This window comes from Barbus barbus (genome assembly GCF_936440315.1).
Source record: "Barbus barbus genome assembly, chromosome: 12".
NCBI lineage: Eukaryota > Metazoa > Chordata > Actinopteri > Cypriniformes > Cyprinidae > Barbus > Barbus barbus.
Window position 1 is genome coordinate 7,799,211 of NC_136740.1, and position 17,399 is coordinate 7,816,609.

The 17,399-nt window shown below is 37.3% G+C and overlaps 1 protein-coding gene across 2 annotated transcripts in view; it reads right to left on the minus strand.

Moving 5' to 3' along the window:
- Positions 1-3,591: 3,591 nt before the first annotated feature.
- Positions 3,592-17,399, minus strand: part of enpp2 (ectonucleotide pyrophosphatase/phosphodiesterase 2) — a 46,767-nt gene continuing 32,959 nt past the window's right edge. Inside the window, exons 19-25 of one of the 2 annotated variants that reach the window (XM_079429839.1) lie at positions 15,463-15,508; positions 14,326-14,465; positions 14,075-14,210; positions 13,702-13,779; positions 7,570-7,702; positions 4,918-5,071; positions 3,592-4,393 (exon numbers count right to left, since the gene is read on the minus strand). In XM_079429839.1, coding sequence (XP_079285965.1) covers positions 4,223-4,393; positions 4,918-5,071; positions 7,570-7,702; positions 13,702-13,779; positions 14,075-14,210; positions 14,326-14,465; positions 15,463-15,508 — 858 coding nt within the window. In that variant the 3' untranslated portion in view covers positions 3,592-4,222. Of the gene's footprint in view, positions 4,394-4,917; positions 5,072-7,569; positions 7,703-13,701; positions 13,780-14,074; positions 14,211-14,325; positions 14,466-15,462; positions 15,599-17,399 lie in introns of both variants that reach the window. The other variant, XM_079429838.1, reaches the window with a different exon arrangement.

Genomic DNA, 17,399 nt, shown 5'->3' on the forward strand with positions numbered 1-17,399 from the left:
AAACATAATAGGACCCCTTTAATGATTCTGAATAGATCCGTATAGTGGCTATATGGCGTCTCCCTGTAGTCTTTTATGGTATGGCAGGTTGACTTGTGCTTATTTGTTAATGTTATGGTAAAATCTAGCTTCACATACTTTCAAGTTGTAGGAATATGTGCAGTGACATTCTTGCTAAGTATTTTGCACACTGTTTAAGTCTATCTTGAATTTGTTTAGTTTAAAAATAATTACATTGAATTAAAAGGTAATAGAATACTTTTTTTTAATAGAAAAGGTTGGGGGGGGGGGGGGGTTTGAAGTATTGACTCGGAGAGGAGGGGGACCTTGGAGTAAAAAAGGTTGAGAACCACTGCTCTAAATGGTTGGGTGACTGTGTCTTTCACTGCTCTCTATAATGTTCACTTCTTAATTCATAGTTACTAGAAGCTTAGTATCGCTTACTGATTATGATGTTATTTTATTTATGTTTTAGTTGTATTCCTTCTCTTTCTTTCTTTTCTTTTCTATTTAAAAAAATACTACCTAGTCAATTTGTGACTATGGGGCCAAATGTTGGTGCTACAGTAATGTGCAGGTTTTTGTTGACACCACGGACCATATTAAGGGGTGCTGGCAGATCAATGTTTGTTCTTGGTTTGATCTGCCATAGTTCATGGGAATGTGTTTATGCTTTTTTTTTTTTTATCGTGACAGGAAGGGTGGGGGGGGTGGTTTAACGGTAGACTCAACTGGTTTTATTTTTAAACTTGTATTTTGTCTCATGCAGTTATTTTGTTTGATACCTATGACTGACCTTAATATTACAACTCGGAATATTAAGGTCAGTCATAGGTATCAAACAAAATAACTTGTGAGGGCCAAATAGATGGCCCTCACAAACATACAGGTTTTCTGGATTTTTTTGCGAAGATGAAAGATTGATATAGTGTTAGTTCAAGAATCCCATTTGAAATATGCTTTATGAATTGGTATCTCACTCATCTTCGGATACTAGGGTGTTCTAATATTGGTACGGAGGACTTTAAATATTACTATTTAAGATAAAGGTTGCGACACAGATGACAGAATAACACATAAAACAATGGAATAAAAATATTGTATTTCTTTCAGTTTATGCCCCTTGTACTCCTGACCCTACTTTTTTCTCTGTTTTGTCAAGCTATCTCTTGAATCTTAATGAGGATGTGCATGTTTTATTTTCGGATCAGGTATGGGGTATGTTTAAATTGTCTTCTAAAAACCCTAATCACTAAATGATTCATTGGAAATGGCTGCATAGGGTTTACTAATCTCTGTTCCCGAGGAGTTTTAGGCAGGTTTTTTTGTTTTGCCCCTCTCTCTCACCTTTTTGGGCTCTCACGGGACCGATCATATTTGTTGGGTACTGAGATATGTTTGACTCCGTGACATTTTTTCATGATTGTCTTTTGGGACTTCACCTTGTCCGTCCAACAAAGATGTTTACTGTTAGCTGCTCTCACAGCAGCAAAAAATTACGAGTCAACCGTTGGAATCCTCCTCACACAATGGACAGACAAACCTGGACTGTGTATTTATCTTAATCTCAATGGAATTCTCAACTATACATGGATCTAGTGTGAAGGCTGTGGATTTGTGGCATTCGGCTTTTGATGTTGTCATCTTTTCTAAAATCTTTTTAAAAATCATTTTGTTATTTATCTGTTAATATTAATTAATTTATTTTTATTATTGTTGTTTAATTTATTTTTATTTTGTTCATTTATTTGTCTTATTATTTTTGGGGGGTCTGCCGAGGGGTGGGTTCTGGATTTGTACAGCTGCTTTTTGTTTTGTGCTACTGTTCCCAAAAAAAAACGGTTGTTAACAAAAAAATTAATAAATAAAAAATGACCAGAACTGTGCAAACTGTTTAATGGATTGAAAAACAAACAAAACACCTCACAGATGTCACAACAGAACAGGTTTGATTACAGTTTACAGTACAGATATCTTTTAATTTTGTTACATTCAGCATATCAAACATCACAGGTCGAAACATTAAGTATTATTACACAATTCATTAAACAATTGCTCATGCATATAGGTCACTGTCATAAAGGAGAAGAATGTAAAAAATAGCATTAGGATTAGTAATAAAAGAACAATAAATATGATAGTTTGTATAAAAATATACACCTTACTTCTGCATCCTGACTATGGAAGCATATGTGTAGCAAAATTCAATTTGCAAAATGGCAATGCAATATGTAAAATGGCAATGTATTTCTGTATTTAAATTTACATTTCCCATACCATGTGTGCAACATTTAGTGCAAAATGAAAATGAAAATTCAATTATATAATTTAAATATGCCATTTTCTACACTAGTTTTAATATGCAAATTAAAAACATATTTTAAAGCTTTATAAGTTGCAAAATTAAAATGAAAATGTATTACCCAAATTGATTAGATATGTTTAACACGTCCAAGCAAAAACTGTAGAAACATTCTCATTTAAAAGCTGTTTTTCCTAAATGCATTTAGACTTAGGGGTAAGACACTTGGGATTGTATTTTCATCGTGATAGCGCGTGATAATTGTAGCAAAATGCAGTGAGAGTTTCAAAATGCATTCTGAGCCAAAGGTGCTGCAAAAGGGTAGCAAAATGGTGATTTAAATATATTTAATTTTTCTTAAATGCATTGACACTTACATATATGACGTTTAAATTGCATTTTCATTAAATACCCCGCGATGAATATAGTGTAAGTCATTGTGGATTAGAAAATGCATTCCGAGCTGAGCACGCCCCCTAGCTGTCAATCAATACATCAAGTCGGGGCTCGGCAACAGTACGCTATTCATCATTACCAAAATGCTTTTCACCTGCCTGAACATCTCTCACCGTTTACACTCAGATTGATGCACATAAGCAAACAATATACTTTAAAATATAATTTATTTCTGTGATTCAAAGCTGAATTTTCAGCATCATTACTCCAGTCTTCAATGCATGGCCCTTCAGAAATCATTCTAATATGCTCATTTATTATCAATGTTGGAAACAGTTGTGCTGCTTAATGTTTTGCTTTTTATTTTAATTTTATTTATTTATTTTGGAACCTGTGATACTTTTTTGGGGTTCATTGGTAAATTAAAAAGTTAAAAAGAACAGCATTTATTCAAAATAGAGATGTTTTCTAACAATATCGATCTTTACTATCACTGTTTCTATTAATTTAACAATTCCTGGTAGAAAAAAACGAATTTATAAAAAAAAATACAAATACTGACCGCAAGCTTTTGAAAGGTAGTGTATATTGTTACAAAAGTTATATTTTTAAGAAATGCTGTTCTTATTTAACTTTTCATCAAAGAATCCTGAAAAAAAGTATGACAGGTTTCCAACATTGCCAATAAATCAGCATTTCATAAAATGTATTTTAAAGTATATTCACATTTTGATCAAATAAATGCAGGCTTGATGACCATAAGTGACTTATGGTCATCAAAAATATAAATGTATATATATATATATATATATATATATATATATATATATATATATATATATATATATATATATATATATATATATATATTTTTTTTTTTTTTATAATTTTTTCACATTGCCCCTTTTTTTTTTTTACATTTGAGCCCCTGCCCTTGAGGAACTCTCTCCACGTCCCTGTTCAGGTGCCACGGAGGATTAAACACGCGCTATTTTAAGGATTAAAAATAAAAGAGTAATAAAATATAAGGTACGGTAGTAAATAAGTGTAGAATAGCACTGTGTGTTTGCTTATGTGCATCAATCCGAGTGTAAACGGTGAGAGATGTTCAGGCAGGTGAAAAGCGTTTGGTTAAGCATTTAGGAAAAACAGCATTTAAATGAAAATTTTGCTACAGTTTTTGCTTGGACATGTTAAACATATCTAATCAATTTGGGTAATACATTTTCGTTTTAATTTTGCAACTTATAACGCTATAAAATATGTTTTTAATATGCATATTAAAACTAGTGAAGAAAATGGCAAATTTAAATTATATAATTGAATTTTCATTTTCATTTTGCACTAAATTTTGCAAATATGGTATGGGAAAATGTAAATTTAAATACAGAAATAAATTGCCATTTTACATATTGCATTGCCATTTTGCATTTTACATTGCAAATTGAATTTTGCTACACATATGCTTCCATACCCGACAGATAAGATGTAGGGTAATGAATGCTAATGCTGGGATGCAGGGGTTTAGATCTCACTCTCATATGTGTGTAAGTAAGTTTTTAAAGAGAGAATCTCCTGATAGGACCTGCTGGTGCGGCGATAAAAGTCCAGTCCTGTAAGTAACTCCACGTCTCGTATACGTGCTGTGTGTTTCTTCATCAGCTCCTCGACCCACTTTGTCTCGTCCTCTAAACTCTGGATGAGAAGTATGTTAAAAAATCACAATGCAGTTCTTGCCTGTTATTGTACAGTAAACCTGCACAATTTTAACTAACTCTATTAAATATGCAGAATTCTGCATTAAATATGCATATGGGGGTGATTTAATCCCATTTTCTATGTGCCACATCTGACTTGCTACTGTGTACCACTAGAGACTATAAAAATGATTAAAGCTGACATAGATGTAACCGGGGGCAGGTGGGACTGGTAATTATTTTTATTAGCAGAAATTGAATAGCTGGATATTAAATATTTTCATATTTACAGGACTATCAATTGTAACAGTGGCACTGTCAGACTGCCCGTATAATATTTACAAATATATTTACTATAAACGTGTGGTAATCAATAGCATGATAGAGAAGAGAAGAGAAGAGAAGAGAAGAGAAGAGAAGAGAAGAGAAGAGAAGAGAAGAGAAGAGAAGAGAAGAGAAGAGAAGAGAAGAGAAGAGAAGAGAAGAGAAGAGAAGAGAAGAGAAGAGAAGAGAAGAGCTTACATTACAGCTTTCTTCATTATCTGATCGGTGTGGAAGGATGTAAGAGAACACACTGAGAGGACCAGCACAGGAATCAACAGTCTGTGTGTAATCCAGACAACTAGTAGCCACAATGTAGTAATGACTTGGGATTTGCACAGAGCCACTGACATACCTGTAAACAAAGAAAGAGTTACATACTCAGACTGAAGGATTATATAAATTCACGGACATTTTAGTATGAAGGTAGATCAGTAGCAAAACTCAAGAGCTTGTTGATCTGAATGTGAGAACTTGTCATATTAACATTCGTATTTGTAAGTTGAAATTTACACTCACAGCTCTGATCTGAAAAGCTGAATCTTTCGATTTGCACACACAGACAATAATCAAAACACCCGTGTTTTGAAGTCGAAGTTGCAGATTAATAGTTATACATGTGTAGAATGACATTCACATAAACAAAATGACACACACAAACGTGTACTTTTGCGCTTTACTTCAGTTTCGCTGTAAAACCTCAAGTCAGTACTTACAACCTCTCAGATCTGGCAGTACAACTTCAAATCTTAGCGCTTTGACCTTTGCTACTCCTTTTGCGGTATTCCTGTAGCAAAACTCACTTGTGCACTTGTAAATGCAGATGTGAGAGCTCAGAGCCGGGGGCGGGGCGGGGCGGGGCTGGGCTGCGAATGAAGACATTTTATTGGTCGATGCCTGACCAATGAACAACGCCAGCCATCTCGACTTGCCATGCAGAAAGAAACATGTTTTGTATGCATATATATCAGTTATTTGTAAAACACTGAAAACTATTTTCATTGAATATTCTTAGCTTTTACAGGATTTTAAGACAGCATTCATCTTGTCATACAGGTATTATCTAGTAGACAAATAATGCAACATCTTTCATATGTATATTCTACTGCACATTGCAGAGTAATATCGCTTTATATATAATATAATATATAATTATATAATATTTATATATAACATATTTAATATAGCTTTACCAGAGCCATTGAGAAACAATTGATTGTGCATTGATAACTACGCTGACTACACTTTACAATATCATTTTATTCTGGGGAATGAGACAGCATTGTTCTCATGCTCCTTGGCAGTCAAATGTTACCAAACACCTTAAGTGTAACTTTTAACCAATAAAATAACTGTACAACATTTTAGCTCAGTTCTGTTTAGTTAATTTGAGGAGATTTTACCAAATAATAGGCACAATAATTATGATCCATGAATGACCGTTTAAAAAAGGCCTATAACATATGCTTATCATTTATAATACAATTAGTGTAGTATTTAGGATTAAAATAGAGAAAATGTTTTCCAGTGCAAAGAGGCAAATTAGAGGTATTTGGTGGCCAGAAAGATAATATTCATATGTAATGCCATGGTTTAACCACTAGATGCCCTAATGGCTGTTTAATAAATACATGTAGGCTATTTAGCTTGACTCTAGTCGCTCAAAACAGTATTGCCGTTCATAACTGCTTATTTTTTTAGGTTTTGCTTTTTAAGGTACATTTAGACATTATCAAACACTCAATTTTTATAACTTAGATTTTTTTTTTATGTTCCATTTAAAAAGGGTCATTAGTGACAAGCAAATAAGGATTTTAACCCAATAAAGAAGTTTAAATAATTTTTTAAAAAACAAAAATAATAAAAATAACAGAGTTATGTCGCAACTCTGGTACAGTGATATTACTCTGCAATGTGCCGTAGAATATAAATATGAAGGATGTTGCATTATTTGTCTACCAGATAATACCTGTATGACAAGATGAATGCTGTCTTAATATCATATAAAAGCTAAGGATATTCAATGAAAATAGTTTCCAGTGTTTTAAAAATAACCGATACATAAAAAAACATGTTTCTTTCTGCATGGCAAGTCGAGATGGCTGGCGTTGTTCATTGGCCAGGCATCGACCAATAAAATGTCTTCATTCGCAGCCCAGCCCCGCCCCCGGCTCTTGAGCTCTCACGTCTGCTTTTACAAGTGCACAAGTGAGTTTTGCTACAGGAATACCGCAAAAGGAGTAGCAAAAGTCAAAGCGCTAAGATTTGAAGTTGTACTGCCAGATCTGAGAGGTTGTAAGTGCTGACTTGAGGTTTTACAGCGAAACTGAAGTAAAGCGCAAAAGCACACGTTTGTGTGTGTCATTTTGTTTATGTGAATGTCATTCTACACGTGTAACTATTAATCTGCAACTTCGATTATTCGATTATTGTCTGTGTGTGCAAATTGAAAAGATTCAGCTTTTCAGATCAGAGCTGTGAGTGTAAATTTCAACTTACAAATACGAATGTTAATATGACAAGTTGTCACATTCAGATCAACAAGCTCTCGAGTTTTGCTACTGATCAACCTTCATATTTTAGGACCACTTTTTGTGTCAACTAGTCATGGATCAGATAACTCAGAGATATGCATGCATTGATCACACACACCATCTTAGGTGCACAGAATTTCTCTCTACTCACACACTGTTTTTGTGAATACAGCATTGCCAGAAACAGCAAAGACTGCTGATGCTGCATGTTGAGTCATTCACATTAATATAAACACTGACCCAAAGACCTGTCAACTGCTGGTGTACTTAAAAGGACTAATTTATAATCGAGAAGTCTAAGACTGTGAAGACAACTTACTGTTTTATTGTCTCTGCTGAATCTCTAAGACCATTGTAGTCATAGTCGAAGATGGGTCCAACGACCACATTCACTCCATTTCTCTCACTAGCATAACGTTTCACAAGTGATTTCTGAAAATAACCCCACACACCTGAAACAACCAAAAAAAGATAATAAGAGAGCGATGGAGACAGACATGAATTGTTAAAAGAAAAATTGGATTGTTAGAGAACGTGACCTCAGATGTGTGCTCCTACTTCTTTTGGGAGGTTTCAACCTTAAACGGGGTGTCAGACTACTTTCTGCATAGGGAAACATCTTGGGTTGCGCATGTAACCATGTTTCCCCAAGAGGGAATGAGACACTGCGTCCTCTAGCAGACACTTTGGGGAATGCTGCCAGCATGATCGGTGTCTGAAGCATGTGCTAAAAACTCAATCTTATTGTTCCACATAGAATAACACTTAAAATATCCTTAATCAGGAATCAGAGCCTGATGTAAGCATTGGCCATAACACTAGAGAGGGGAGAAAGGAGAGGTTGGGAAAAGAATGATCAAGAAGTGCCAGCCTTGGGATGCTGGCGATCACCACATCTCTTATCTAGCATGTCCCCGAGATCCTTTTTCCCTCTGTTAGTGTTAGCCTTCAATTGCCAACTCCTAGAGGGAAGAGGGGTGTAGTTAGCAACGCTAGACATCTGATCTTGTCTATGAGCCTCAGCGATAGACAGACTATCCTACCTAGAGGAAGATTTCTTCCCGATGGCCACTAGGTTGATCCACAGATGCCTCTCTGTAGCCACCATTCAACACCAATGGCAGCAGAAGTTTGCTTGGTGGCACAGAGAGCTAGATCTGTAGAGCAGCATAGCTCCTCAACCACCTCAGGAGACAAACCTCTGCCCTTATCCAAATCTCTTAGCAAGTCATTTCCTATGAGGCTTGTAACTCCGCTTTGGTGTGCAACGCTCCATCAGCCTGACCAGGGCTCTAGACTGCAACCATTTTTTGATAGTGTGCGAGTAATAATTTGACGTGGTCGCACTTGTGCGAGTGCATGGTCTGCACTGCTCCAAAGCGTTTGCTTCATACAGCGCGCGCTGCAGAGCTACGGCACATTGTAGCAGGAGTCAGATTTCACTGATCACGTGAAGAGAGGCTCTTTCAGTGCGATTGCTTCATGGGTAGAACCTGGTTTATACTCGCTGCGTCAGCACGAGCACGAAGGTGAGCGCCGCGGACTGAGCGCAACAGAGGATTTGGTTTTAAAACTAAAGTAAAAGTCCGCTTCTTAAACCAGAGAAGGTGAACATGTTGGTATTGTTGTAGAAAAAACATACATGTCCTGTCAGCGACAGACAGTTTAGTTTTACTTTTATTTTTGTTTTCGTTTTGAAAAGCTTGTCATCTTTGCTGTTTACCTCACGTTACGCTATAGAGGCTTTCCTCAATTTTTTTTATATTATTATTATTTGATTCCTCAGTGTTTGCTAAACATTCTGTAATTTATTAGTCGGTATATAATACAGCATGTGATGTGTCCTATGCCATGCCTCGTCTTATTCGCTTTTGTTAATAAATATTATGTAAGCTAGTTTGTCATTGTAACGTTCTGTTTTATTGTTGTTGTGCTTTTTAATTAAGAATCACAATGAATCCATCTTTTGTTTTAGTCTTAAAAAGTGAAAGGTAAAGCATGTAAAGCGTGATACCAAGATCGCCAATTTGAAAGTGAAAGTGAAAGTAAAAAGAGGAATTCCTGTTCACAAAATTTAAATCACAAATAATACTGATGAAAAAGAAAGGGTTGAATGTTGAACACTTTCGTTACCATACAACTATAAACTATGATAAAAGTTCATCAGCATGCATTGATTAATCAAATGTTAATAAATAAGAAATTTCGACCAAATGATGTGGGTCGTGCGACCAACTGAGAAAGTTAGTCGCACAAGTGCGACCAGTGGGAAGAATGAGTCTAGAGCCCTGCTGACCCACTGCTACATACGCCAAGCAATTCAAGCATGATGATTCACCATGCGCAAATGTCTCTTCAACAGGGGGCATCCTCGTGTATCCACACTCAGCCACACCCTCAACGTTATCATAGTCAGCATGTTGAAAGAGATGTAACTGGAATGAATACTGTTTCCTCCAGGATTTAGATCTCTCCGAGTGGAGATCTGGGAGAAACGGAAGACTTCTGGGGGCGGGACGATCAAGGCCAGCCAGAAAACACTCATCTAGTTGGCCGCGGGCATGCTTAGGCCTTTCATGCAACCAAGCGAGATCGAGTCGCTTAGTGGCACGATCCATCACCTCCAGCATATTCCGTATGCGTGGCTGGGAGTGGCCAGTGACAACTCAGTGCTCACATTTTCATTGTCGTCACCAAACACATCTAAACTTCACTAGACATCTACACTTCATCATCATCCTGACAAGATTAGCCCGGCAGAATGCTATCGGGATCTGATGACTGATAGAGTGATCGAGCTTGCGGCCAGAGTTTGACCTGTGATCCCCACAAGCTGAATTTCCACCATGCCTCAAGCAGCAGTGGGACCTGACCCACAAGATGCAGACACTTGCACCTCTTCCCTCGAGAAAAGAGATAAATGTGATCTGAGCTTCTGCAGAGTGAATTTCTCACAATGCACGCATTCAGAGCCCTCAAGCACTGAACGTGCATGCTCCTCACCCAGGGACATAACGCACAAGTTGAATACTTGAAATGATTCTTGAAACGCTCGCCCAGTTTCACTAAAATAGTACACACCGCTTGCAAATAAACAGCTCCTGAAGACAACAAAAGTTAGAGACGTGTTCAGCAGGTGCCCTTTTATACTTGTGGACACTCGCCTAAGATGTCACAAACTACATGGACCAACAGGATTGGAGTTTTCACACATGCTGGCATCATTCCCCAAATTGTTCTCTAGAGGACGCAGCGCAGGTTCCCTCTCGGGGAACTAATGTATCACCTCTCTTAGGATCAACATGCTCACTAATTATTAACTTAAAGTGTGCTGTTGCAATCCTACTGTAATTCTTACAATAAAAAGGGAAAAGAAATCTTTAAAAAATTAACTGGTTTTATTTTTATTGTTGTTATTATTATTTTCTCAAAAATATGAATGTAGCTAAATCAACCTAAATAGGTTCATTTATACCAACATTTTATTTTACGAGTTAAATCAGACAGAAATAGTTCTTTAAGGTAACAACTGCAGGCTACCACTTTTCACAGAGTACTAAGAGAGGATAAAACACAAAAAACAGAGCACATATTCTGCTGTAGTATATAAACAATTTAAAGGGTTGTGTCGCTATGTGGGTGGCAGCTCAGTTAACTGCCAGCACAGCTAATCTAAAGCAGACCCAGAATCTATAACTGCCTTCTTATTTCACCTCTGCTGCCAAACCCTCCATGTAGAAATTTATAGATTCAAGTGAGGCAGATTCCATGTGGGGACTCCATTTGAACAGTTAAAAGGAAATTTTATTTACATCTAAATGATGTTTTCTGTGAATATTTGTGTAAGTGTCTCATTTCCTATGAGGGGATACAACGTGTGTGTACATTTCCTGAAACAGGCTCTCATACTGTGGCCTGTTTTCAAAGTTCTACCACAGGCCACACGCACATACTGCTTTCAAATCACAGACAGACGTACAAATAAATTCACCTACAAGGGTGAGTGTGCACACACAGAAACACATGCACACTTAATGTAGTTTTATAACTTTTTGTTGTAGGGTTTCCTCGGGGCCATTTAAAACTCTACTTTCTGATGGTATGATTCTAATAAGGCAAATGACTTCTTGTTTCTTTCCCACTGTACCGGGTAAGCTTCGAAAGTTTGCAACCTCGCAAACCTAGCTCTCCTAAGGCTGGCCACACACTAGATGATTTTAACACCAATTTTAAGCCCGATTTGCACCCCCAAACGATCGGGGGGGGGGCTATTCGAGGCTTGTCGCACACGATTTTTTGTCCAAAAAATCCTCTATTGTGTGGTGTCATTACGATTATTTAACTGCTCCCTATCGAGACGGAGAGTTATCGTCCTGCAGATTTCAGCTCTAACCCCAATCAAACACACCTGAACCAGCTAATTAAGTTGTTCAGGGTTACTTGATAATTATAGGCAGGAGTGTTGGAGCAGGGTTGGAACTGAAGTCTGCAGGATGGTAGCTCTCCAGGAACAGGATGGAGATCCCTGGTCAAAGCTATAGAATGTGCAGTGTGGCCTAGTGTGTCGCTAGAATTTGATTACACACATACAGGGCTCTAGTTTTCCAACATTTTTTGAGAGTGTGCGAGTTCAAATTTGACGTGGTCTGCGCTGCTCCAAAGCGTCTGCTTCATACAGCGCGCGCTGCAGAGCTGCGGCATATGGGAAGCCAAACAACCCAAAAGTGGGACAAAAAAGCGTGGGAAAAGAGTCGCGACTGACTCGACAGCGCAGGGAGGACATCTTTGCTAGCACCACCGAACTGACAGCGCAGCTTGAAATAATCTCACCAGCGCAGCACGAACATAAGAAGTTCATGTTTTTCCCTGCAAGTTAACATAATGAAGATCAGTTATTACATTTATTTTATTTAATAGCTCTCATATTACTACATTAACAGTAGTGTTAGCTACTTTGAAGCACATATAGTCTATATTTAGTAGCAACATGTTCAAAGCAGAAACTTCCATTGTCCTCTTATAATTAAAATGTTTTATGATTTCATTACATTCAAGAATATTTGTGTAACTGTAGCATATGATAAGGCTATACTGAAAAAAAGAGTCAAATTTACTGATATGTTTCTGCCAGGACATTATCCATTAATTTTACCTTACGGAAATTAACAATGGTTTTACTATAGTAAAAGTGCAGTAACCATGGATTGATTTTGATGGATTGATTGTCATTTTTTTAACCACAGTTGAACTACAAATATGGTTAAATGGTTAGTGTAATAAAATCATGGTTAATTTTCATGGGTTTTGTTTTCTGATAACCCTAAAACACAATGCAGTGCAAAATTCAAAATACATCACATTGAATTTACATACACTGTCCCCAATTTAGTTTTTTTTTTTATTAATTACATTTTATTTATTTAATATGGAGTGTAAACGTAGCCATTATATAAAATTGCATTGTTAAAGTTAAATAACATTACCTTGGATGTTCCCTGGTCTTTAGAGTAAAAAAAAAATCTCATATATGTGACCCTGGACCACGAAAAGTATGTTTGCAGCAATAGCCAACAATACATTGCATGGGTCAACATGATCAATTATTTTCTTTTATACCAAAAATCAATAGGATATTACTGTAAGTAGCCATAAAGATCATCCATGAAGATATTTAGTAAATCTCAATCAAAATCAAAATCAAAATCTTAATTTTTGATTAGTAATATATTGCTAAGAACTTCATTTGGACAACTTTAAAGACAATTTTCTCAATATTTAGATTTTTTTGCACCATCAGATTCCAGATTTTCAAATTTGTATCTCGGCCAAATATTGTCCTATCATAACAAACCATGCATCAATGGAAAGCTTGTTTATTCAGCTTTCAGATGATGTATAAATATCAATTAGTTTTTTAAGAAAAACTACCCTTATGACTGGTTTTGTGGTCCAGGGTCACATACCTATATCCTATTTAATAATAGTTCAAATTTAAAATGGTACATAACTGCAATTTTGGGTTGTTTGGCTTCCAATAGTATGTGGCATATTGTAGCAGGAGTCAGATTTCACTGATCACGCGAAGAGAGGCGCTTTCAGCACGAGCGCTTCGTGGGTAGAGCCTGGTTTATACTCACTGGGTCAGCAGCACGAGCGCAAAGGTGCGTGCAGCGGACTGAGTGTAATATAGGGTTTGGTTTTCAAACTAAAGTAAAAGATCGCTTCTTAAACCAGAGAAGGTGAACATTCTTGTAGAAAAAAAACATGCAAGTCCTGTCAGAGACAGCCAGTTTAGTTTTACTTTTCTTTTTGTTTTGAAAAGCTTGTTATCTTTGCTGTTTACCTCACATTACGCTATGGAGGCTTTTTGATATATTTATGACACTGTAGGAGGGTTATAAAGTCATGAATATACACTTAACTACATATAGGTTATTTAACGGGCACTTACGTTTGAATGCTGGGTACATTGGTACAGTGTTGGTAATGAGAACGGCATCATATCTCACTTCCTGAGAGGAGGACAACTCTATAAATGAAAAAATTAGACAAACATAAAATTATAAAACATTGTATTCAAAATTCTTGCATTTTGCTGACAATTTTGTGTACTAAAGACAATGCTCTGACTCAGTCTAGACAAAAAGAAATATTTGTTCTTGACCAGTGCTATCAATTGAGATTTTTCGGTTTATTTTTCATTTTAAAGGTGACCTATTATGTCTGTTTTTAAGGTATATATAAGCTCCTGGAACTGGCCTAGCTTTGGTATATGAAACAGTTGAGGCTAGGCTGCACACTATAGAGAGAGTAGGAAACCTCACGAGGTGGATAGAGGAAGCTGTAGGAGATCTGTTTGTCTGTGCGGTAGTTTGAGCAGGACTGACTGTAGGCTGAAGGAACTCTAATATCAGGCCGAACACAGTTACTCAGAGCCTCAGTCAGAGGGGTGAAATCTACCTGCAACAGAACATCCACACAGTCAGGTTTAGACTATAATACAACAGTCAACCGTTTATTTATTTAATTTGTTTTGTGAACTGACAACAGACCAACATAATTTTGTAAACTGTACCTGTTTAGATACAGTATAAGACGTCCAGAGAGGCATGGACAAAGCTTCACTGTAGCCACTAATGTAGTCACTATGATGAAGGATGTAGTACTTGGTGCGGAACATGACTGCTGGCCGACCGTAGGGAAGATTCCTGTTGTCTAAAAAGGAAAAAAATAGGCAAGAGCAATCTTTTAATATTAAAAAAGTGACAAAATATTACTACATCTGGAACCACATGAGCGTGAGTAAATGAAAACAGAATTTTCATTTTTGGCTGAACAAGTCAGGGAAGAGTTATTTAAAAAAAAAAATATGACTTTCTTTTTTTCTATGGAACATAAAATGAAAAATTCTGCAATGCCCTGATCTTTCCCACACAATGAAAGTGAAGATTGGGGCTCTAAAAAGGAATTTTAGGCACTATTTGAGCTCTGGTGGGTAGTAGTTCAAACAGCAGAGTCTGTCTGTAGCAACGCCTTTGCATACTTGAATGCAATGTAGGTAATTTTGGATTAAAGCATCGTAATTATCAGTGAATAAATTTGTCACATATCCCATGACTCCAAAAGATAATGGCACACAAGTCAAACTATCAACTCCTAGATTCTTACATCATACTGTTTGACAGCTGTGGTCGTTGTATGGAAAATGAAGTGAAGTGAAGTGAAGTGAAGTGAAGTGACATTCAGCCAAGTATGGTGACCCATACTCGGAATTCGTGCTCTGCATTTAACCCATCCAACGTGCACACACACAGCAGTGAACACACACACACACCGTGAACACACACCCGGAGCAGTGGGCAGCCATTTATGCTGCGGCGCCCGGGGAGCAGTTGGGGGTTCGGTGCCTTGCTCAAGGGCACCTCAGTCGTGGTATTGAGGGTGGAGAGAGCGCTGGACATTCACTCCCCCCACCTACAATTCCTGCCGGCCGGAGACTCGAACCCGCAACCTTTGGATTACAAGGCCGACTCTCTAACCATTAGGCCACGACTTCCCGAAAATATAGTGTATACTACAAAATTTCTCCTTTTGCATTTCTTGGAATTTCATTATGAACCATAGCAGCTAAATCACAGTGCAAGTTAACTGTACATCAAAACAGCTCATTCAGCATCACTACACCAGTCCAAAGAGAAGGGAAGTTAGTTACCATCAATAACTTGTCTCAGTCGTTGATTGAGCTCTTCCACCTTGTTCTGTAACAGACAGAGCCACATTGACTCCAGGTTATATCCTCTTACTAGGGTCACTTTCAATGCCCTCTGCCCCCTACTTTTTGAACGCAACTGCAAAAGATTAAAGGTGAAAACCTACATCTGAGCAGAAGGCAAAAGCACTTTTAGAGGCAAGTGGACAAATCACTTTGATCCAATAAAAGGAAATGGAAACGTCATAATCTATAGGCCAGGGGTTTCCAAACCATTCCTTGAGCCTCCACAGCACAGCACATGTTTGGATGTCTCCATTATTTAACCCAGCTGATTTAAGTAATCAGCTGAAATCATAGTTTTCTGTCATGTAACTTGCACTGAGACCCGTATGTTTCCATTTGTTTCAAGCAATGAATATTTAGATCACCTCTCAGAAGCAGAACAACAAAAATGTGTAAACAAACGGCACCTGATTAAAATCACAAAAATCACTAAGAAAAAAAATCAATAAAAAACTGTAAGACATTCTAAAACACTTAACATGAAAAATGCTTAACATGGTTTAATGTAATAAGACAGTGTTATTAAAATATCCAATTAAAAATACACCGTATTGATGATACATATTATATACAGGCAAGCAGATGAGCCCAGAATATGAACAGATGTCTTAATGCATTAGGCCATATTAGGCATTTTCTTTGTAATGGTTTTCTGTTGGAAAATGCTTAATGTGCAATTTAGTGCATTGTGTTCATATTCTGGGTGTATCTGTTCACCTGCACATAGTTGGCATCATCAATGAGGTATATATTGAATTCTGTCCTTTAATATCACTGTCTAGCTACATTAGTACTTAAAATGAATGGTAAAAATGAATGGCATTCAGAGGAGGACAGCTTTGTTTTGCCCTGCAGCTGGGCATTCCTGTAACTATGAATAAAAGAGTACTCCATTTGCAGTTTTGGGGAGGCTCAGAGAACACTTTGAAAATCGCTGATCTAGGTAGTTCTAGAAAAAAGCAATGGCAGCCAACATTCATTTGTGAGCAGGACTCGAGGAAAAAAAATATAGACATTAAAGCATGCAACCATGTTAACTGATAAAGGCATGGGTACATGCTAGTGATGCGAGGATGGCGGTTATATCTGTAGGCCCCGTGGGTGGGGTAATAAAAAAAAAATACATTCTAATTAATTGCGGGTGGATGAGATAAATCATTAGTGATGTAAATATTCTCTAAATTATGAACGTGTTTTAAGTGCGTTTTTTTCTTTTCTTTTTGATCAGGCATACAGACACTTGTTTATGTGTTCGCCTGTTCGGGAAGTTGCAGTGACAGAAACAGTGACATTCCAGATAAAGTTTGAAGGGAGTAAAGCCTGTGTTTATGCTATTAAGAAAGTGTAGGCTATAATCTGGCCAAAGAAGAACTTTGTGTTATACTTAAATGTTCATTTAAAAGCAGCCTATTATCCTATTAGCCTATTAATTTACCGTTACCACCTTATGGCTCCGACGAGGTTTTGTTCCATCCTCCACGCGGTGCACAAATAACACCAGGAGCGTAGCAAATGGATTCGCGAGACCACAAGATTTTGGGATGCTTAGGAAACGTGCAGCAGTGCGGCTGGTATAAACGCAAGCACTGACTAGAGCGGCCGGGATCAGCTCCAGTGGCCGTGGAGCCGTAACGCGCCACAGACGTGTGCAGTGATGCGCAGATCAGCTCTCACTCACGTCACTGAATCTGCTGTTAAAAATGCACCATCCACTCATCATATCATCATGCAAAACTAAGAATTAGTCTAAGAATCATTGTAATGTGACGATAGGGTGCGGGTCGGGTCGGTTATCTAAATCAGAGAAAAATATAGGTGCGGGTGGATAATTTGAAGCAGCGGATTTGGGTGACATTTTAGCTCATCCGTGCATC